Source organism: Phoxinus phoxinus, assembly GCF_949152265.1.
Source record: "Phoxinus phoxinus genome assembly, chromosome: 11".
Classification (NCBI taxonomy): domain Eukaryota; kingdom Metazoa; phylum Chordata; class Actinopteri; order Cypriniformes; family Leuciscidae; genus Phoxinus; species Phoxinus phoxinus.
The window spans coordinates 23,222,419-23,247,012 of NC_136886.1; the positions used below are offsets into that span (position 1 = coordinate 23,222,419).

At 40.9% G+C, this 24,594-nt stretch overlaps 1 protein-coding gene across 7 annotated transcripts in view; it reads left to right on the forward strand.

The window, feature by feature from the left end:
- Positions 1 to 24,594, forward strand: part of LOC307007292 (centrosomal protein of 95 kDa-like) — a 276,695-nt gene that overhangs the window by 168,409 nt on the left and 83,692 nt on the right. For 6 of the 7 annotated variants that reach the window (XM_079629107.1, XM_079629108.1, XM_079629109.1 and 3 more), the window contains 3 exons: positions 578 to 695; positions 7,082 to 7,193; positions 7,277 to 7,395. In XM_079629107.1, the coding sequence (XP_079485233.1) occupies positions 578 to 695; positions 7,082 to 7,193; positions 7,277 to 7,395 (349 nt within the window). Of the gene's footprint in view, positions 1 to 577; positions 712 to 7,081; positions 7,194 to 7,276; positions 7,396 to 24,594 lie in introns of all 7 variants that reach the window. The other variant, XM_079629113.1, reaches the window with a different exon arrangement.

Consider the following 24,594-nt stretch of genomic DNA (forward strand, 5'->3'; position numbering starts at 1 on the left):
AAAAATCCGTCCGCAATTTAGCATCCTCAATGTCTTGACTTCATGCTGACCGAGTTTGGTGGCGATAGGATAATTTTAGGAGGAGTATATCAAATTCCAGGGGCATGCATTTTCATACAGCCCATAATAGCCGACTTCCTGTTGGACTGGCGTAAAATTTAGAGCACGAAAGTTGTTCGGCCTGATGAGATCTATATGTGTACCGAGTTTCATACTAATTCATGCAAGCGTGTTTGATATATGGACCAAGTTTTCGGACCCCGTTCAAGGGGGCGCTGTTGAGCCCCCCTGCCACGCCCGGGTACCAGCTTCAGCCTGGCCCTGATGGCCGCGGGTTCTGACCTGTGTGCAAAGTTTCAAGAGTTTTCGAGCATGTTAAGGGCCCCAAAAGTGCCCGAAAGGTTGACAAAAAAAAAGAATAATACTAATAATACTTCGCCCTTTCAGGGCTTGGGCCCTAATTAATCACTCACTCCTGTCACTCCGAATGCAGTTCAGTGAGACGGGGACAGCTTCCCAACATAAAAAAATAAGTGTTTTAGTATTTCTTTACATATTTTTTCTTTCTCTCCCTCAGGCAAAAAAGCGATGGAGATAATTCTTTGTCTCTGCGCAGCCAGAGGAATAAGGAGGCAGAGCGAGAACTACATGATATGTCGGAGAAACTATCTCAACGTCTGGAAGAACTTGATCTGGTCAGTAACTTTATCTGTGAGTTTATCTGCTGTTTTATTTCAAAACTCTAGAGCCATATGGTCTAGAATAAATAAAACACTTTTTATAACTTCTCCTAGGCTGTTAAATCAATTGAAACTTGCCATGCATTATCCCAAGCATCTATCAAAGCATTGCAATGAAATGTCAATTAAACTGTCTATAGAGTCGCCTATTTTGACTAATTGACCTATATCTCCCAAAAATGAAAATTTACTCACCCTCAAGTTTTTCTAAACTTTTCATCTGCTGAACACAAAAGAAGATATTTTGAAGAATGCTGGATACCAAACAGTTGATTGGACCCTATTGACTTCCATAGTATTTTCCCCATACAATGGAAGTCAATGAGGTCCATCAACTGTTTAGTTACCAATATTGTTTAAAATATCTTCTTTTGTGTTCAACAGAAGAAGAAAATTCATAGAGGTTTGGAACAACTTGAGGGTGAGTAAATGATGTCAGAATTTATTTCAACTATCCCTTTAACAAAACACATAGACAACAGAGCATTATTGGGTTGCAAGCCAAGTTGCGTCAGAATCTACCCTTAGGGAGTGCTACAATAAAAAATCTGGGAATGTATGTATAAAGCCATTTAGAGTAATATTTTAGACTTAAGTAGACTTAATGACTTAAAATTATTTGGCAAAAAAGCAAACTACACAGCTACATGTTTTAGAGAAACAAAAAAGCTCACAGGAAAAATCAGTTATTAATATTTCACTGGTTCTCTCTTGTTTTTGCATGTTCATAATTTCTTTGCATGCTTTAATGTTTCATTGCATTATCACAAATAAAGCAAATGACAAGCACAACTATGCAATATGCTTACAACATTTTATATAATATTTGGATAACGGGTGAAGATGTAAATTTTCCTAGGCTGGTCAACACTTTGGCCAACTACTATATGGCAGTTCATTGACTTTCCAACTGATCTTCAAACCATTGGATTTTGGACTTATGGAGTTGTTGGAGCCAATGATGGATCGCATGTTCCCATCATTGATCCAACTGCAAATTAGGAGACATATATCAATAGAAAAGGATTACATAGCATCAATACTAATTATTGATAATTTTACAAAATGCAAATCCATTTTTAAATAAATGTAATATTAAAATTAATGTTTTGGTGTCTTAAAATATTTTATCGTAACACAACATTACATGATTAGTGTCATGGTGCTGTGACCATTCTTGCAGGCTCACTATTGGTTGATTCAGAGGTTGAGGGTGGCCATTTTGGGTTGACATCATTGTAGCTAGTTAGCACTTAAGAATCAGTCTTAGGCCACATCCACACGAAGCCAGAGCTTTCCCTATCCGATGTTTTTTTTGCCTCGTTCTAAAAAATAATTCCGTAAACACGGCGTCGTCTCAAGAAATATCTGCGTACACACGAAACCACTGAAACCGACTCAAAACGATGTAGTATACATCCCAGACCAGTATGTGGTGCTGTAATTCTGCCATATAGATACAATAAAAACGGAGAAGAAGACTTTGAGCATGCGCATAAACCTTGCGCGCTGTAGCCTATACAATAATATTACACAGTAGCTTCTTCTTTTCTTTTTTTACCAAGAACTTTATTAAACAATATGAACAACCATAAATGGCCTGGTACAATAGGGATGAGTCACGAATCACGATATTCAATTAGTTATCGGACTCATAAAGCTTGCCACAAAGAACCGGCAAAAGTAATGAATGAGTCAAATATAGCAAGGAGACATTTTAACAGTTTAAAAGTAGACATTTCAAGCATTCTATATATTTCTAAGTTTCGGTTAATTTATGAGACGAGTTCCAGTTCACGAGCAATGCAAGTTATATTGCGCCGGCGCGTCCATGTCATGATTATATTGTCAGCTATATTTGCTTCTTATTTATTAAATCCAGGCAATTGGTTGATGAAACTTTGATTAAAATTAAGATACAATTTATACAAAACGAAATTCACTTTAAAGAAAGGCTTTATACAAACCAGCTTTATATAAAACAAAACTTAATGTGGTCAAAATGATGTATCCCGCTATATTGCGCATCTTATGATTACTCATGCTGTTCACTTTCATAAATCAACATAGATGAAATAAAAAATAACATATTATTTAAACATAAATATGAAACTAAATACATTTTCTTTAATGGCTACAACAGGCTTACTGAGAAATGTAATGTCGGAGTGGAATTTGAGCGAGCGCCATTGTGCCGGCGAGCATGTGCGTTTTTTGAACAGCCTAATAATAATAAAATAATTCCCAGTGATCGTCGAATATTTTTTTAGTTTGAAATGCCCATCCCTACAAAATACAAAATGTCTTAATCAGACAACAGACCAGCACCATAGCATAATAAAAATATAAAGAAATACAATAAAAATACATTTAAGTAAATAATATATAAAGTAATAAAAGAGGCTCAGTAGCTTCTGCAGCATTATATTATATTTTTATACAAGCAGTCGGCAGGTGTTGTTGCTGTTACGTGACTAGCAGTGTCCGACTAGTCGACATGACATCATCGTTTCACAAAATATACGGATTGGCTGTACACACGAAAACGCAAGCGTGTCGTTTTCAGATTTATCCACTTTGGGACCCGGTTTCAAAAAATAGCGGTTTCAGTCTCTCAAAACGCCGGATCCGTCTGGACGAAACGCCAATACGACACAAAATTTGTCCGTATACAGCTAAACGCGTCTCCGTGTGGACAGGGCCTTAGACTTTGCTGAAAGTTGCTTTTAGCTTCTGTAAAAAAGTCTCCTCTCAGAAAAGTCCTACTTTTTACTAATACTTTTTTGACACTCAAGTCAAAGCTTAAGACTGTTCTTAAGAGCATTACTGAGAATCCTTTCTCATGACCGCTAGGGGTCAGCCGTTACAGGAAAAAGGAAGAGTCACACTACCAGACAGATGCCCAATAACAAGAGCTTTATTTACAATAAGGGTTTAGCGTTGATATTCATATCGATATCGGAATTATATCATATCGACCAAAATTAAGAAATATATTGTGATATAAATTTTGGCCATATTTGTCACGATACACACACTGGAGAAGGTAAGATCCAATAGCAGTATTTAATGGGTAATCCGTAAATCATAAATCCAGTCCAGGCAAGGGTCAAAAACCATACAAGCAATCCAAAACAAGAAACAAACCAGAAACAAGACGAGAAGACAGACCTCAGGAAGTGTGGTGACATATACAAGGACTCCGTAACAAACACTAGAACAGACAGGGTATATATACACAAACACTAACAAGGTGACGGGAGACAGCTGTGTGCAATGAAACAATGAGTGACAGAACAGGATGATGGGAAATGTAGTAAACACATGTAGGACACCGTGGGAGAAGAGGACCTCTAGTCCTCAGTAGGACCCCTAGTCCTCAGTAGGACCCAGGGACACACAAACCAGACACTGTGACAATATCATCCAGCCCTGCGTTTGATCAAGGACATTTTTATTTAATGTGTACCTTCATTAAGTCAAGTGCTAATCAAGAAATAGCTGTCAGATGCCAATCAAATTTCAGCTGCTAATAATGTTACATTTAAATGTGTCCATTTTGAAGAGACGATTTCATGTTATATTTAGGGCTATTAATAAATTAATTGCACAATTTGCTGTAATTAATTGCAATTAATCGCATTCCCCCCAAGCTTGTAATCATCAATATTTAAAATCACCTAATTTAATTAAACAACATAGAAAAAAAAAGAACAGAAAATAGCCCTATATTCAAATAATATTAAACATCAATATATCAAAATATTAATCTTCATTCAGTTATATGCAACATACTCAAGATTTAACAGATTATTATTATAATTTTTTGACTAATCAAAATAAAGTATAGTCCTACAAAGCTATTATTACCAGAGCATGTGACCTGAGCAGGTAATTTTACCATTGTTGCCCAGCATGAGTATACCAGCTCAGAAGGGCTATTGCAAACTGAAGTCTTCTACTGAGAAATTTCACGTTATTTGAGCAGACTTTGCTTTTCCAGTGCGTATTGGTACATGATTGGAGCGTTTGGGCCGTGAACAGAGTAGAACGTGCAACGCAAACGCGGAGCATTGAGCAGAGAGCGCAGCAGCGCAGACACATAAACACACGGAACGGAGAGCGCGGCGAACATGCGGAGCGGTAAAGACCCTCTCGTGAAACCTGATTGCCGAACACAGAGGGGCGGGACGGCATATTTTCGGCGGCCGATTTTTGGCTTCTATGGTATTTGAATTCAGCTTTGCTAATTGTACACCGCATCTTTGTTTTGTTAAACGCGCCATCAGGCAACTCGTTAAATGTAAACATTCCTCCTAAAACACAATCCTTGTACTTCTCCGTCATGACAGGGTGACTTGGGCCGTTTCTCAATACCAAGTACGCAAACTTCGGACTTGCGTCCTTGGTAGTTCAGACTTGCCAAGTTCGACTTAGGAGAACGAACTCCCGAGGACGAGAGGACGCAAGTCCGGTTATTCTGCAATTGGGACAGCGGCGTTCTTGATCGCGTCACTCAGCACGCTCTGGCTACTCCGGTTATCTCTTTATGTATATTTAATCAACAATAAAACGAAATATGGTATAAAACAACACTCTGCCTCTTTTCATTTAAAAAAAAAATCTTAAACACATTAAATGGCCACACAAATGTGGTTCAGGCAACGTGTACATTGATTATCTTCACTGCATAACAACACGAAATAAAACGCAACCCTGCTTCTTTTTGCTTTCATTAAAAAAAATATTAAACATTATTGAACATTAAAACTGACATTTAAAAAACAGACGGGGTTGTGTCATTTTATTTTATTATACATGTACAGTGAAGAGAATTTATAATAAAATTAATATAAAAAATATTATATATATTTTAAAATATATAACTGTCAGCCTAAAATAAAATTACACAACCCTGACTCTTTTTGTTAAATGTCCGTTTTAATGATCTGATATCCAGTATAAAAGTATAAGTAAATAAAAATAAATAAAGCAAACAATTCAGTCAAACATAAGTCAGCTTAAAATAGCCTATAGATAGCTCAAGTTAAATAGCCTAAATATATAAAATTATGAAACTTCACTTTGCCCTCAGCCAAAACGATTTGCCATGGAACAAATGATAGATTAATGAGACCAAAGATCGCCCGTTAGATATACACAAGACGAGTTATATCTCACGTTTAACCGCTAGACTAGAGACACCAGAGCCAGCGGCAAACATCAGAAGCACTAGCCGAGGAAAAGTTGTTCCAGTCGGGGTTATTGAGCGTTGAACACCCGGTGATCGCCTGGATCTCACAACTCCGAAAACGTCAGATACATTTTTTAAATAGGCGCTATCTTTATAAATAAACCACAGATTTAAGCTTTAAACAACTACATTCTCGACTGAAACACTCTTAGAATTACATTTCGTGACACGATAACAGTAGTATTTTGATATTACGCGGGTTTTCTCCTCTGCCATTGACGCTTGCTGGTGGGACGAGATGCATTCTGGGATACCTGTCTGTCTCAAGTCTGCACAAGTCACCTCTACATGCATCCTCGGTAAAAGGGGCGGATCAAGAACACATCCGGGGATTTGAACTGGACTTGGCTAGATGTGAACTTTTGAATTGGAACAGTACTTGGGCAGCGACTGATGACGTTTCACAAGTCCACAAGAACACAAGTACAGACAAGAACGCATATTGAGAAACGGCCTTGGTTCGGCACACTCACAATAGCAGCCGCAACAGGAAGTCATTAAAACGGGACAAAAAAGTGCTGCGTCAATTGCGTTATTTTTTTTAACGCGTTAAAAATTCTATGCTCAAATTAATCGCAAAGATTAATGCGTTAATTCCCCCAGCCCTAGTAATACATTTTTATAAAGACACTTGTATTTAATGTTGTGATATAAATAATAAATCAAACACTTGTGTACATACTAAACTGCAAGCATACTAGTAATCAAACAGACAGCGCATTCTCATAACCTGACTCCAGCTCAGAAGCACCCACATAATTATAATTTGTAAAAATAAATTATTCAAGTATTTCTTGCAGGGAAAAATAACATGCAAGCATAGTGCACCAAGCCAGAATCAGTTTAATGTACAAAATCTCAAAAGTTGTTGATGAATGAAAAGGACATAAGTATGTTTTGTCGTTTTCTGTCTTTTTGTTGTATAGAAATGTATAGTTTTGTATTACATTTTGCATTACATAGGCTTGGAGCAACATTGAGGTGAGTAAATGATAACAGAATGTCAAACTCTAGTATTCTAGTGCTGCTATGATATGTACTGTACTGTGTTAAACTGGCTTTGTGTTAAACTGGCTCTGTGGTGCAGATGTTGAGGCGTGCTCTGGGAGAAGTTGGAGAGATGTGTGAGCCAGAAGAGGAAGATAAACAGTCTCATCATAACAACAGCATCATGGAAAGACGCACTCCCAAAAACATAGGTATGTCAGGTCCTTTCACACCACTCCCATCATGTGACAGTACCCCAGATACCGTAACTAAACATGCCTGTGTTTCTATCTAGGTTTATGTCATGCTAGAGCTCATGCACAGTCGTCGTTGGACTCCCCTCCTGCACAGCGCTCCTTCCAGCAAGATGCTCTGATCAAAGAGCACAGCCAGCTACGGCACAAGAACACCCAGGTACATCCCACACAAAATGGGTAACACTTTATAATAAGTATACATTAATAAAGTACTTACAAATCATTAACAAACTATTAGTTTATTGTTAATTCATAGTTAATAAATGGTATTCTCTACAATGTTAATATATTAATTGGCTATGTACAAATAGTGAGTTCTTCATTCATTGTCTCTGTAATTAACACAATTTTGATTGTTTAATTAGCTTGTAGTAAAGGAATTGTTAATTGGTTACCGTAATAGGAGTAAATAGTTCTCACTTTAGATTAGGTGACGGAAAATGTCATTAAGTACTTTAAACCAACTTTATTAGACAATAATTACATTCATATTCAGTGTTCCTAAAAATGTTTTCAAATACATGAAGCACACACAAATGTGTGTCAGGGATGGTAAGATTCACCGATTCGCATCGGTATTAAAGTATCAATATTTACGCTGGTTTGGCTTTTAGTATGAATATGTTAGCCTTAAGGTTATGAATAAGCTGGTGTGTTCCAAAACAATTACAAAATTCGCATTTAGGAGATATAAGCATTCAAAACTTAGTCTCTCACTTCCGCTTACCGTATTTTCCGGACTATAAGTCGCAGGACCAGCAAAACTATGAAAAAAGTGTGACTTATAGTCCGGAAAATACGGTATGAATCCGGAAAATACGGATTCATACTGACTGAGATGAACCAAGAGAAAACATTACCGTCTACTAGGGCTGGGACGTATGGATTTTTTCTTACCGTGGTTGAAAAGCAAGAAATTCCCCCATATAGAAATAAACCGCTTTAAATCCCCCAACAACAGAATTTCAGGCAAACACCTGCGCGCACGGCTAAGGCAATTAAACATAATAAGGAACACGTTTATCACATTTATTAGTTCACATTTAGAACAGAAATGGAATGTCTAAATAAAGTGCTGGCAAAACGAAATATAGGCTAGCTAGGCTATGGTTTACATTTTTTGCTAGACAGACTTAAATGAGTTAAATGTTGTTACCTCAGAAAAACTAAACTAAAAACGAGCACACTTTGAAATAGTCAAATTATCATCAGGCAGTAATAAATTATATTCCATATTTATGTTTACATAATATAATATAATGTTATTTTATTTTATTATTTTAATTTAATCTATGTTGATTACCGGTATATGAAAAGTGAACAGCATGACTAGGATCATAAGATGGGTCAGAGATTATTTTGACCACTTTATTAAGATTTTTTTTGTAAAAAAGCCTTTCTTTAAATCGAATTTCGTTTTGTATAAATTGTATCTTAATTTTAATCAATGTTTCATCAACCAATTGCCTGGAATTAATAAATAAGAAGCAAATATAGCAGACACACAATCAGGACACGGAGGCGCCCGTGCGATCTCTTGCATTGCATTTCGTAGAGAAGACTTTACTCTGTGAAAATATTTATTTATTTTTGTCCCTGTGCGCCGATCGGAATTCTGGGGATACAACATAGCCAATAGGCTGTACTGCGGGCTTTAGCCGTTAAATATATTTGCTGCATTGGATCAGTCTCCTTTCTAGAACAGCCTGGAGCTTTCTAGCCTCGCGGCAGCAGCGCCTTGCATCGCACATAGACCTTAATCAGCGGATAACTCTGTGTAACTTAACTTTGTGTTAGCCTACGTGTTGCCATACACATCAGCATAAATGCTCCTGATAAATTATGTTATTAAAGCATTACCATTCACAATCCTATGTTAATTTAACATAAAAGCAAGCAGGGTGGTTTGCCATGAATGCACGCAAATGCGCGCTCTCTTAATAATTCTTAAAAAGCTGACATCAGTTCATCGCGATCTCATACATCTCTGTTATTATCAATGAAGCTGACTGCATAATTAATCTTTCATAATATCTTTTATAATCCGAGGATTTGCCAGCATGCAGAATTCAGTACTGAACAAAAAGTCAGTTTTGAGCAGTGAGGGGATTATATCTTAAATGCTTCTGATTGGCCATTGCGTTCAAGAAATCAACACGTCTGTGATTGGCTTCATCGCTCAACGCTGCAAACATGTTACAAATAGAAAATCTGGCCTGTAAATCGTTTCTATTTTGTTTTAGTTCTTCTTGTTGCGTTTCTGCAACAGATGAATAACAATTTATTAGTTTCTAATACGTTTTATTCATATATATATTTATATTTAATCGTTTCATTCTCCCGCAGCCCGCACACACATAGTGAGTGCATTACCGCCTGCGCTCGCACTCGGCCATCAAATCTAGTCCCGGGCCGCACTTCTCTAGATCACGGGCCCGGCCCGAGTATAGCGGGGGGATATATCGGGCTCGGGAGAATCTAAGCTCTAAACAGGACAGAGTAACACTGCGGATATCGCTCATATACTTTTTGTTGACGACGTATCTAAGGCGGCAGGCGTGTGTTGCTTAGTTCCAAAGTGCTGCGGGAAACCCTGTGTTACGATGCCGGACACCTATTCAGCTGTTCTGTGTGCTGTTGTGCAGCTGAATAACTTGCCTTTCCAGATTAAATGTCTTTGCTTGGTCTTGGATTTAGTGAAATAAGTTTCTAAATAAATGCGACTTATAGTCCGGTGCGACTTATATATGTTTTTTTCCTCTTCATGACGCATTTTTTGACTGATGCGACTTATACTCCGGTAAATGAAAAAAAAAATACGGTAAATGGATCACTGATTTTTATGAAATCACCGCGGACTTCAGCTTCTTATCACATCTTCTGTCCAATCAAATGTTCTGTAGAATCTAAAGCGTCCTGCTCCCTATGTCATAAATACCACATGGCCAAAGCGACCGTTGATACGTCACGGAGCAATATGGGTTGGAGATGTGTGTTCGGTTTCTCAAATGCGTTTCTCAATTGAGTTTTATTCCGTTTTCCAACTGTACACTGGTTAAGAATGAAATGGCTGGAATTTATTCACACCGCTACTATTGAATCCATCGTATCATCAGTGCTCGGATGGAAAACGGAATAAAACTCAATTGAGAAACGCATTTGAGAAACCGAACACACATCTCCAACCCATATTGCTCCGTGACGTATCAACGGTCGCTTTGACCATGTGGTATTTATGACATAGGGAGCAGGACGCTTTAGATTCTACAGAACATTTGATTGGACAGAAGATGTGATAAGAAGCTGAAGTCCGCGGTGATTTCATAAAAATCAGTGATCCATTTACCGTATTTTTTTTTTCATTTACCGGAGTATAAGTCGCATCAGTCAAAAAATGCGTCATGAAGAGGAAAAATCCGAGCACTGATGATACGATGGATTCAATAGTAGCGCTGGAATTTATTCACACCGCTACTATTGAATCCATCGTATCATCAGTGCTCGGATTCGCTTCCGTGGTGCTGTCAAGTACGACTTGCCGTCTGTGAGAAAACTAAACTATTGGCTATTTGAAAAGGTGGAGGAGCCATTCAATATGTCCTACCTCAGCTTCCTGTTTCAATGGAAATTATGTCAACGCATCATACTAAGCTGCACGTTCCAATGCACTTCAGTGGGCATTAAATGATGCGATGCATCGATTTAAAAAAGTGTGCATCGAATAAAAGTTGGCATTTGTATTGTGATGCATCGTTTTTTCACGTGCATTGGAAAACAATATATTTATTTATATATAATTATTAGTAGATGCGCTATACTTTTATTATTTAGAAAGTGACCAATAATTTGTGATCAATATTTTATATGATTTGCTGTCTGTCTGACCTAAGGAAATAAAAGTGAGTTATCTGTACCATATTGAATTGCAAAGCATCATGTTTTTTCCATTGCATTGAATCACATTGCTGAATCGAATCGAAATCGGATCGCATTGCATCGTATCATTGGCTATGCATCGAGATGTGTATCACATCGGCCTCAGTTATGGAGATGCACATCCCTAATATACGTGTGTGTGTGTGTTTTGTCAAAAATATCGAAATGTATCGGTACTGAAATATCCAGGGTGTCCGCGGATCCTTAAATTCTTAAAAGTCCCCCTGTGGTGAAAATTAAGCTTTTATTTTTTTTTTATGTCTATATGGGGTTTTTAATGTGCTGTAGCGTGGCCACATAGTTAATTAAGTTGTTGTCAATTAATGCTTTGTTATTTTCCTATATTCTCTGCATTCTTCCTTACTGTTGTGGATGTGGCTTTGATTCCGACTCTTGCGAGAATATCTAGTGTCTTCGCGTCACGTGATGTTCTGTCACCCAAACAGGAAGATAATATGGGGTTTTTCATATAAGGAACCGGCATTCCGGTTTGGAGAGGCACGCGTTCTTTCCTGAACTTTATCATTACGGATTACCTTTTTTTTGTGGACTGTCTGGGAGCGCTTCGCTGCAGTTCCTTGGAGGAGTATTTCAGGGAAATTGTTGGAGGGATTACTCAAAATCCAAGGACTTTTTAGACTTTTTTTTTACCGTTGAGGCTGATCTAAACTCCGTTGTGGGGCACGCTGGACAAATAAGACTTTTTACACACTAAACTATAATATTATTGTATTGCTTTTTTGTATGTTATTTCTGATTTTTGTTGTTGTTTTGTGTAAATACACTTGGGTAAACGGATTTGGTGTCCGGGTTGATAGGTTTTTCTCTTCCTCATTAAAATATCAGAAACGGGACGATTGTTCCTCTATATTTTTGTTATACTCTGTCTTCTACGGTTAGGAGAGTGTTACATATTTGTGGCCCGTACAGGGACGTGCTGTTTCTTTTTGTTATATTGTTTTCTTTTATGTCCATAAATATGGAGGAAGAGACTAAAGTAAATGGAGGAATAATTATACAGAATTTCAATACTGATGAAAAAGATACTGCTGATGATGAGTTAAAGGGTAAATCTGATGAAGCAGAAGCACAAGCAGCAGATTTCACTGCTGACCCATTTGTTATCAGATGCAATCCGGCAGCTGAAATAACATCTATGCTGAGTTCTATAGGGCTGCATGATTCTGGGAATAAATGTTTTGATTTTTAAAAATGGGTTAAAATTGCGATACAAAATAAATAAATAAATGTAATTGACTTAACTCGACTGACTCAAACTCACAGCGCGTGCAGAGAACATTTACTTAAGCGATGGAGCAAATGTTTACAATCGTTATGACGTTATGAAATGAGATTGGAGTAAAAACATGCGTTTTGCTTTTCAAACAGACAGCGCGACTGAATCACAGCGCGTGCAGAGAACATTTACTGAAGCGATGGAGCCGCTGAATGTGAAGTTTATGCAACAATAACACTAACTAATATAATTCAGAATTATTTCTTACCTTAAAATCTTTGTCTTCAAATCGCGTTCTTCTTCTTCAGATGTAAATCCAATAAGCTCAAAGCTAGCGCGTCTTCCAAACTCGACGAATAGCAGATGACTGATGAAGTTAGGTGCTTTGTTTTTGAGGTAATGAGCGCGTGACCCGTGGACAATTTGCATGTCAATATATTGTGTGGGTGTGGTCACATTAAAACTAATGAGCAAGGGTTTGAGAAATTGGATATCTTGTTGGTTTTATACAAATTATTTAAACAGAGAATATTTGTTTTCTTTTTGAATCAGGTCATTTAAAAGTACACACTTAAATGTTTATAAAGATATATAGCTCATAAATGTGTGACAAGTATTTGCTGAGTTTTGTTTATGTTTAGAGACGTGCTCAAGAAAAAAAGTTCATGAGACGGAGAGGCAGAAAGCACAGCCTGTTTAATTTCTTTTTATTTTACAAAAGCACAACGTTTTGTTTTGATTGTAAGTGGACACATACACAAGTAGACATCTCACAGATTCTTTTTTTTTCATATTTCTTAAGTCTGTATGACCATAAATGACTTAAAATGAGTATTTTAAGTCTATGTTGCTGCTATGTAAAAAAACCCCCAGCAAAACGCGCCGGCGCGTTTGCCGACCCCAGAGGGTTAAGTAAGGCAGATCAGTAATATTGTTGAATATTAAATGTCCCCAACTAAGCAAGCCAAAAGCCTAGGCAATAGTGGCAAGGCACCAAAACTCCATCAGGTGACAGAATGCAGGAAAAAACCTTGGGAGAACCTGTTGTGGCAGATTTAAAGTCTTTGGCTCAGGTCTCAAAGTTTCTTCAGGTCTCAAAGAAATCTTTCAGAGTCAAAGTTCCAGGTCTCAGAATAAAGTGAGATGCCAGCTGTTCATCTGATCTTACAATGGTCAGTATCCATGTCTTATACCATTTTCTTAACACCTGGTAGCCAATTAGCCCTAGTAGAGTTATCTTTTTCTTTTTGCTCCTCCTCGTAGTCTCGCCACGATTAGAAACACCTGCTCCAAAGTCTTCTCTTTATTGGTGGAAAATCTTTGCGCATGCGCTTTAAATTTTTTTTTACATCATACATGTTTTTTAGTGTCTTCTCGTACCTTCCACCAAACCCACCTGACCATAAGATATATTGTTCATGTTTTTTCAGGTACTTTCTTATCCTTACATGCCCTGTAACCTAGTTTTTCTACATTAGCATTACAGCATCTTAGGCCCATGTATGAGACAGGTGAATTTCCCAACACATCCACCCTTTGGGACTAATTCTAGTCCCACCTTCAGATGTTTCTTACCCAGGATGTATCTTCATGATTAGGCCTCTCTCCATTATCTATCAAATATGGCCAATATAGACCACCCTTCTTTCTTATCAGTAGGCATTCATCACAAAGGTACACTCTGGAGGAATGGTCAGACCAAACATCTCCACTCTCACTTGGCTAGAGGGGAGTAAAAGATCTCACCTTCCTGTATCATTACTTTCAAGGGATGTATTACTTCACACGTCAAATTTTCAGTGTATTCAACATATCTCAGTGTGTGTGCTTGAAATTCAGGGTCTGTTCCACGGTGCCAGAGGAACTGCGCATGCGCTTCCGGTGGCCTGGAGTGCTATCTGGGTTGCTCCATCGTTGCCAGAGGTGCCCTAGGAGGCTATCTGGTGTTGGAGCAGACAGCAGGTTTTTAAACCACCAGTTGAGTCTGCCCTTGTTGTTTCAACAATTGACGAACGCGCTTGCAAATAATTTATCTTTTGCCCCATATATATATACATGTTCCAACAGTCTTATGCATGTAATTTCTAGGCTTATGATTTGTTTTATAACTACATTAAAATATATTCAACAGTATAAAAATTAAAAAGTGAGTACAGTGATTTAAAAGTGATAAAAACATTCTTTAGCTTATTCCTTTTATGTCTGGTAGCATTGCCTCGTACCAGGGCCAATGACCTGCTTTAAACCTTGTCGTCCCCTCTCATACACATATATTCGTAAAGGTGAGCAATTGGTGTGGTTATATGTAACAATACTTTTAGTAAGATTATATAAGTAAAATATTAAGGAAGGGTACTTATACAAAATCAAAGAAATACAGAAAATCCCTCCAACTAACTGACTATTCTACCCAGGTTTTAATTACTCTTATCTAATTTTACTCCAAAATAAAATACACAGTGGGGCTATCTCCCTCTTCTAATCAAAACAGACTCAAAATTTAACAAGAATGTTAAAATCAAAAGTAATAAGGTACTCCCAACTCCTTACTCCTTCATCCACTCCCTTACAGGAAGTCATCCAGCTCGTCCAGACCTGGCCCAATTGGGTACACTCCTGAGTTTGTGCACTCAATGTCGACTCCCGATCGTTTAACTGACACATTGATCATCTGCATTGGCTAGCAGGGATCTGAGAAAAGGCACAACACAGCAGAACAACAAAAGAAAAATTATAACAGCCACAGCTATTATTATTCCCACCTTAATGAACCATTCTTTTTTTTTTTTCAACTTAAATTTTTTATTGTTTTATATGGGTTTTAGTAGAACACTAAAGAACAGAACAAACAAACAGGTCACTAGGGGTATAACATACAATTATGTTGTTCATAAACTGTTAATGTCAAATCAAGGGTTGCTCTTCCAATAGTCTCAAAGGAGTGAGAGGAGAGAGAAAGAACTTTTCCCCTTCTTTTTCCTTTTTTTCTGCTTCCTCTCCTTCCCTCTTTTCCTTCCTTATACAATTGTAATTGTCCTTTCAAGTCACTAAAAGGTTCAAGGTCCCATCATACAACATACAAATCCAGAATGTTTTCATTCATATTTTACATACTGAAGAGAAAAAAAGAAAAAAAAGAGGTTCTCAATATAGTATTACCAATAAAATGTAAATGAGAAAAGAATAAATAAAATAAAAATAATAATAATTTGCAATACACTCACAATATCTCCTTATTTCATTTTTTTTTTTTCATCTTCATTTATATAGCGCTTTTAACAATGTAGATTGTTTCAAAGCAGCTTTACAGAGATAAACGTATAATTTAAGGTAACAGATTGTTTTGGCTTTATAGCGGTTCTTGAATAATGTTATTTTCCAGCTAAAGTTAGTTTTGATTGTTGATTGTATGTTTTTTTAACAAGTGGTTTAATCACAGCTAGCTTAAAGGTTTTTGGTACGTATCCTAGAGACAAAGACGAATTAATGATATTAAGAAGAGGATCTATGACATCTGGAAGCATCTCTTTCAGCAGCTTAGTCGGTATAGGGTCTAACATACACGTTGTCGATTTAGATGATTTGACGAGTTTGTCAATAAAGTTCATAAAGTCATTACTGCTGTGTTGCTTGGAAACTTCTAGGCTTGAAGCTTTCTTTTTCGTTAGTTTAGCCACTGTTTCAAATAAATACATAGGATTATGTTTATTTTCTTCTAATAGGGTTGAAAAATAAGCTGATCTAGCAGCTTTTAAAGCCTCTCTGTAAGCAATCGAGCTCTCTTTCCATGAAATCCGAAATACCTCTAGTTTTGTTTTCTTCCAGTTGCGCTCCATTTCTGGCTGCTCTCTTAAGGGCCTGAGTGTGCTCGTTGTGCCACGGCGTTGGACTATGTTCTTTAATCTTCTTTAAGCGCAGCGGAGCAACTGTGTTTAAAGTGCTGGAAAAGAGAGAGTTAAAAGTTTCTGTTGCAATATCAAGTTCTTCTAAGCTATCCGGGATGCTGAGATGATGAAACTGATTAGGAAGATTATTGATAAAGCAATCTTTAGTGGCAGAAGTGATCGGTCTAACATATTTATAACACGAGTCGGCTTTGCAGCCTTGGCTAAATGTAATTTACATGAGACTAGATAATGATCTGCTCTGCTGCAGTATTTCAACGGCATCAACATCTATTCCATGTGATAGTATTAGATCTAGAGTATGATTACGGCAATGAGTAGGTCCTGACACGTGTTGTCTAACTCCAATTGAGTTTACAATGTCTTTAAATGCCAATCCCAATGCATATTTTTCATTATCTATGTGTATATTAAAATCACCAACAATTAGCACTTTATCTGCAGCCAATACTAATTCTGATAGAAAGTACGCAAATTCTTTGATAAAGTCTATATGGTACCCTGGTGGCCTGTATACAGTAGCCAGCAGAATTTTCAAACGTGATTTATTGTTTACACTATTTATTTTTACATTAAGCACCAATACTTCAAAAGAATTATATTTAAAACTAGATTTCTTAGTGGTTTTGTAAATATTACTATAAATTACAGCAATACCTCCTCCTTTGCGTTTCAGACGAGGTTCATGTTTATAACTGTTATCTTGTGGGGTGGACTCATTTAAAGCTAGGGTTGGTAATCCTGTTCAGAAACATTTTTTTTTTATACTGGGTGAAATGGTCCTTCCATTCTGATAGTAGTCAATACATTATGTGTTCAGAAAAAGGAATGAAAAAAATCTGACCTCTGTAGCAGCTGTAGGACAGTAAAAACTCTGACCAATCACTGCCATTCGGTGCGAATGTAAAGAACCAATCAGATGCCTTCATGTCTCGTGCCCGAGCACCACTGCGTGCACAGCAGTGATGCACGGGTCAATGTGTATAAACAAACCCGCACCCGACCGACGTTTTCAACTAACCCGCCCGCAACTCGGACCGCAAAAAAAGAGAAAGAAAATATTGTACCTGACCCGCGTTTTTTAAAGTAGCTATAGTAAATGCTCATCGCGTCATGGGCCATAGACGGAGGAACTAGGGGTGCGCATTTTTCAGAATGCTGTATGATATAGCCTAGTGTTTTGTAATAAAGGCTTGATTTATTCATTTATTTCGTTTCATTTTCTTAACAATTAAGATGCTGCATGTGTTTATCCAGTCTAATCGAAGTGTGCGTCTCTCCCCGGACTTTCCCAACAAAAACCCCGCCCCCTCTCAGCAAATACATAAAACTGACATTACTGAGCTATATGCGTTTAAAAGTAGCCTATTAAAATGGCACAATGGCATTGCTCAGTTCAACGCGTTGGGAAATCGGGCATTTTTTCCCGCGTCAGCTTTTATTCAAAAGTTAATAACGCTCAACATTCCAAAGGTAAATAAGGATTTCCCACTTTCATCTGCAGACTGCTCGTGCGTCATCCTCGCGCATTCAGCCAAAGTGTAGACCTGTGTATTTCATAGAACATTGTGTCTAGTACTATATAAATTACAAAGGTAAACGACCCGACCGACCGCGACCCGAATATCATTAAAAATATTTTTGGATGACTCGTAACCGCGGGTGACCGCAGGCACCCGCTAATTTTGGATCAACCCGCGCATCACTGGTAGGTACATGCAGCTGACTCCAAATGTGGATGCGCGTTCATGTTTGTGGGGGGGGGGGGCGTAGCTTTGGACGGAGCACTGACAGGAGGGGGCGGAGCTTAGAAGAGGTGCCACTTTCAAATCTGGCTAGCTCTCCAACATTACCGATCCTAGCTTTAAAGCAATGTAATCGTTTGGTTTTAGCCAGGTTTCTGTCAAACACAGCAGTTTGCAGTTGTTGAACATCAATTACATTTTTAACCTTAGATGGGTTTGAACATTTTTTGGATTTCCAAATTCGGGAACAGACACAGTCTCTATATGATGATATCTAGGTGAAAGAGTCTCTATGTGATGGGGTTTATCTGACCTTGGTGACGTGAGGCCGCTAACAGACGGTCGGTTAAGCCAGTCTGTCTGCTTCCTGACCTGAGCCCCAGATTGTCATGTTTTATCTCTAAGACTATGAGCCAAATTACTAGAGAGAAGAGCAGCACCATCCCAGGAGGGATGAATACCATCTCTTTTCAACAGGTCAGGTTTGCCCCAAAAACTTTTCCAATTGTCTATGAATTATATATTATTTCGCGGACACCACCCAGACAGCCAGCCATTGAGTGAACACAATCTACGAACTATCTCATCACTCCTGCGAACAGGAAGGGGGCCAGAGCAAATTACAGTGCTTGACATCGTACTTGCGAGTTCACACACCTCTTTAATATTAATTTAATATTAATGTGTTCGACTGGCGGAGTCGAACATCATTAGTGCCGACGTGAATAATAATCTTAGAGAATTTACGTTTAGCATTAGCCAGCACTTTTAAATTTGCTTTGATGTCAGGCGCTCTGGCTCCCGGCAAACATGTGACTATGGTGGCTGGTGTCTCTATTTTCACGTTCCGTGTGATCAAATCACCAATTACCAGGGCACAATCAGCATAATTCTCAGTGGGTGTTTCACTTAGCGGGGCAAATCGATTTGTTATCGGAATGGAAAAGTGTTTTTTTTTTTATCTGCGACTAGAGCGATCCCTCACTGTCACCCATCTGCCCTGCTGCACGGGCTCTACTTCAGCCGGAACCGACTCATGTAAAGAGTTCACTAGGCTAGGCGCATCCAAAATAGTATCTAAAGCTCTAGCACTCTTCTTACTATTCTCGATTAAATAGTACCTATAAAAAATAAAATCTAAAAAACCTGTGAACATGCTGATATCAAGAGAAACTAGGGCTGCATGATCTTGGGAATACATTTTAGATTTGTTCTGGTTAAAATTCCTTTTTAAAATTTCCAAAATACACTCACACACACTCGCATATATATATATGTATATATATATATATATATATATATATATATATTTAGCATATACCTGCAGGGCTGAATATAATAATAATAATAACAATAGTATAGCAGGCATCGTTAAAAAGGAACACTTCAGTAACACTACAGTAGAGAAAAACATATTGATTATCATATGTTACTTCAAATGTTTACAATCGATATGACGTTATGAAATGAGATTGGAGTAAAAACCATGAAGCCTATGTTTGGTGCGTTTTGCTTTTCAAACAGACTGACTCAAACTCTCACAGCGCGTGCAGGGAACATTCACTGAAGCATCGAGCAACAGTTCAATGGCAATGTGAAGTTGCAACAATAACACTAATATAATTCAGAATTATTTCTTACCTTAAAACGTACTCGGTTACTAATGTAACCTCGGTTCTCTCTAGAGAGAGGAATGAGTACTGCGTTGTCTAGCAACACATTGGGGAAAATCCTTTTCCACGAGAATACTGAAGCCAAAAATTATCCTTAATTTTGTATAAATGTAAAACGCATTGCCGCAGCATACAGACCTAGGCGAGACAGCTCGCGCGCCGATTGGCTGCTATGCGGGCAACTGCTTAAGCCTATCGAGCGAGACCTTGAGTGACGTCACACCCAATGAGGGCGTGGCTTAGGTCTATAAAATGCGCTCACAGGCTTATCTTCTCTGATTTTTAAAAGCGAAACAACCAGAGCGCATACACGGCAAGATACGCAGTACTCGTTCCTCTCTCTAGAGAGAACCGAGGTTACGTTAGTAACCGAGTACGTTCTCTTACGAGAGATACTCTCGTACTGCGTTGTCGTAGCAACGCATTGGGGAACACCATGTAAAACGCCGTGTATGCAGGGATCCGACACCATAGACCCAGAGCCCTGAGCTGGGGTTCATATAGTGCATAATCACCTACAGGACTCACAGGGAATCCAGAAAGAAGTGGGCTCCAACCACCATCTTCCAAATATTGGCTGCACAGAGCAGTCCAGCTATTTAACATAGCCATGTATCAGTGACTGAGATTTCAGTCTAATCAAATTCGGTCAGTTTAAACCGATAATATCCTGGCCTGTAAGGCGGGAACCTCAAGGTTATAAAACCTGATAAATGTAGACGGGGAGGCCCAGCCTGCCGCCATACAAATATCATATAAGGCAATCCCACTTGACCAAGCCCACGAGGAAGCCATGCTTCTCGTGGAGTGCGCTCTAACACCCAAAGGACATTGGATGCCTTTGGATGCATACGCCAGAGCTATAGCGTCCACTATCCATCTGGATAGGCTCTGTTTTGAAGTGGCTAGTACCTTAGAACGCCCACTGAATGAAACAAAAAGCTGCTCCGTCTGTCTAAAAACAAACGAGCGCGACACATAAGCTCTCAACGCCCTCACCGGGCAGAGAAAACTCTCATCCACATTCTCCCCAGTGACCGGAAGGGCAGACAGGGAAATGACCTGTGCCCTAAACGGTGTATTTAGGGATTTTGGAACATAACCGTGTTTAGGTTTGAGTATGACCCTCGAGTCATTAGGCCCAAATTCCATGCACGACGCACTCGCTGAGAGCGCGTGTAAGTCCCCAATGCGCTTCACTGAAGCGAGAGCCAGGAGAAACACCGTCTTGAATGACATGTGTTTCATATCAATCTCCTGAAGAGGCTCAAAAGGATGACCCTTCATGGCGTCCAGCACCGTGGAAAGGTCCCAAATGGGAACTGCGGGAGGTCTGGGGTGATTAAGTCTCTTAGCTCCTCTAAGGAACCGAATGACTAGATCGTTCCTTTCTATGGACTGGCCATGCGCAGTTTCAGAGAACGCCGCTATGGCTGCCACATATACTTTGAGCGTGGAAGGGGACCTCCCTCTGTCCAACAGCTCTTGTAAGAAGGATAGAACCTCTGCCACTCCACAGTCTGGGGGTGACACGCAACGAGACGTGCACCAACCAGAAAATACTGACCACTTAGACGCATAGAGACGTCGCGTAGACGGAGCTCTAGCTTGCGTGATCGTGTTTAGCACTCCCTGTAGGAGGTCAGCGGATACCCGTTGATGGCCCACACCTGAAGGGACCATAGCTCCGGGTGAGGATGCCAAATCGAAACATTTGCTTGAGAAAGGAGATCCCTCCTCAGAGGCACTGGCCACTGGGCGGTGCTGGCTAACTGCATCACAGCTGGGAACCAGGGTTGATTCAACCAGAGCGGCGCTACTAGCAGCACTGAGCATCCTTCCTCCCGGATCCGCTCCACCACTTGGGTCAGGAGGGAGACGGGGAAAAGCATAAAGAGGACGGCGAGGCCACTGGTGGGCCAGGGCGTCCTTGCTTTTTGTGAAAAATTCTGGACAGTGAGCGTTCTCTGAAGACGCAAACAGGTCTACCTCCACTCTGCCGAACTTCTACCACAACAGTTTTACTGTGTGTGGGTGCAGCGACCATTCTCCTGTCGGAACATGGTTCCTGGACAGTACGTCTGGTCTGACGTTCAGGTGCCCTGGCACTTGCGCTGCTTTCAGCGAAAGGAGGTTGCTGCGTGCCCATATCAGGAGGCATTTGGTCAGTCTGTATAACAGCAGGGACCTGAGGCCGCCTTGGCGATTTATGTAGGATACCACTGATATGTTGTCTGAACGTATCAGAACATGGCAACCCGCAATTAGGGGACGAAAGCGCGTGAGCGCTTTGCTCACTGCTAACATCTCGAGGCAGTTTATATGAAAGAGCTTCTCCCGCTCTGACCATAGGCCAAACAGCGGTCTGCCCTCGAGCAGCGCTCCCCATCCTGCGTTGGATGCGTCCGTAGACACCACCCTCAGTCTCGAGGAAGTCCCCAGGTTTACATCTGAAAGGTACCAGTCTTTAGACTTCCAAGGTTTCAGAGCTGCGACGCAAGCTTGATTGACCTTGAGGCGAAGCCGACCGGTGGCCCACGCGTTGCAGGGCACCCTCACTTTGAGCCAAAACTGCAGTGGGCGCATGCGCAGCAGGCCCATCTGGAGGACTGATGATGCTGAGGTCATCAGACCCAGCATCCTTTGAAAGCTCTTTAGAGGGAGTACAGCGCCGCAGCGGAACGAGCTGACAGCGAGTTCAGTTCTATTCCAAGAAAAGAATTAATCTGTCTGGGGAATAGCGAACTCTTTTCCCAGTTTACTGTGAGACCGAGATTCTCGAGGTGACTCAGTAACAGGGCTCTGTGCGCCATGATCTCTGAGTGAGATTGGGCTAGAATGAGCCAGTCGTCCAAATAATTCAGCACTCGAACGCCCTGAAGTTTGAGGGCAACGAGTGCTGCGTCCATGCACTTCGTAAATGTACGGGGTGCTAGAGACAAGCTGAACGGCAGGACTGTGTACTGGTATGCCTGACCCTCAAAGGCGAATCTCAAAAATCGCCTGTGACGTGACGCAATCTGTATTTGAAAATACACGTCTTTTAGATCTATTGACACAAACCAGTCTCCCTGGCGAACATGCGCAAGGATTTTTCTGGTCGTTAGCATCTTGAACTGGCACTTCATAAGCGCTTTGTTCAGTTGCCTCAGATCTAATATAGGTCTCAGACCCCCGTCTTTCTTGGGTACCAGGAAGTATCTGCTGTACAGCCCCTCTTCGCTCTGATCCTGAGATAAAGGTTCGATAGCCCCTTTTCTCAGAAGTTTCTGAATTTCGGCTCGAAGTAGGTGTGCTACATTCGAATCTACCGAAGTCTCCACGCGCGCCGCGTGGCGGCGAGGGCGTCGGCGAAACTGCAGCGAATAGCCTTCTTTTATGATGTTTAGCACCCATTTTGAGACCCCGGGAAGCTTCGCCCATGCATCTGCACGGGCAGCTAGGGGCTGAGTGAAAAGCGCGCTCTGATCGACTCGCGATATAGCGGCTTCTGTGAGCTGTGACAGAAATGTCGCGCTCGCAACATCCGAGGCCGGGGCCGCGCTGATGACAGCGGGCAGAATGTCCGCGCTCGACCCCTCGACAGTAATTAACCGGGAGAGGGAGGGCTGGACGGGCTCCGTAGGAACCGTGGTGCTTGTGTGGGAACGTGGGCGCGGGGGAGCGGGCACGTTTACCACCTTTATAGCATCGCTCTGCGGAGCAGAGCGCCTGCACGCAGGTTTCGTTTTTACAGAAACCGCGCGATAAGCAGGAGGTAGCATTAGTGGGCACTGGGTAGTAGGCACGTGTGCTACTTGTAACGCGCAATCGAACTGGGTCGATTTTATGTGCACGGGCCCTGTGTGTGGGGCTGTGTTTGTGTGTAGGGATGGGTACATTACAGTGGGCAGTCTTACTACACATGAAACACCATCGGCCGTGGCCGGGACACCAGAAAATATGCTCTTTAAAAGATTTATCTGGGTAGCCGTGAAAACGGCTGTTGTGTGCAGGCAAGCGGGCAATGAGACAGGCTTGTTGGCTGCTATATACACTGGACCAGTCACTTCTCTTGGGACTGGACGAGCGGCAAACTTCGGTGAAGGTCCGGCAGCAGCGGGACTTGAACACCGTCGTTTTCCTAGGAGTGCTAGGATGTCTTCGGGGCCTCAGGTTTCAACGCGATCTTCGTTCGCGGGCCGCGCGGGGCGGCGGCTGGAAGATCGAGAGCGCGGTCTCGAGCTCTGCGTCTGGCGGCGTTGAGATGAGACGCTGGGCGGAGACTTAGGCTGAGCACTCTGAGCAGACGGTTTCGCACAGCCTGCTGCAGAGTTAGAGCGCTTCGGAAGGAAGTGCTTCATCGCCTGAGTCGCCTTCTGTACCTCACCGTACCTGTTGGTGAAATCCTTGACCGAGGTTCCAAAGAGGCCAGCAGGGGAAAGCGGCGCGTCAAGGAACGCGGTTCGCTCCGCATCCGGCATGTCTTAGAGCGTGAGCCAGAGGTGCCTCTCAGACACGGTGAGCGCCGCCATACTCCGTCCAATGGCCTGCGCCGCAGAATTCGAAGCGCGAAGAGCAAGGTCACAAGAAAACCACTCAAGGCCAAGGCTCGCCGTGGCTTGAGTGAGCACGCGGACAAGCTCCGCCTCGATGCTAGCTCTCTTTCCCGTCGAAGCACGGGCAGGGGGCGCGAGGTCCACGGAGCTCGCCTAATCCTCGCTGCCGGACACCAGGATAGAGCAGGAATCCCCGTCTCGCAGCATAGCGTCGACTTCATCCGCGTCGGCGACGGAAGCGGCGGCAGGCTTCGGTCGCTGTCCGTCCGGAATCGACGACGAAGAAGCCGGAGAGGAAGCTCGCGGGCACACCGGCGAGCTT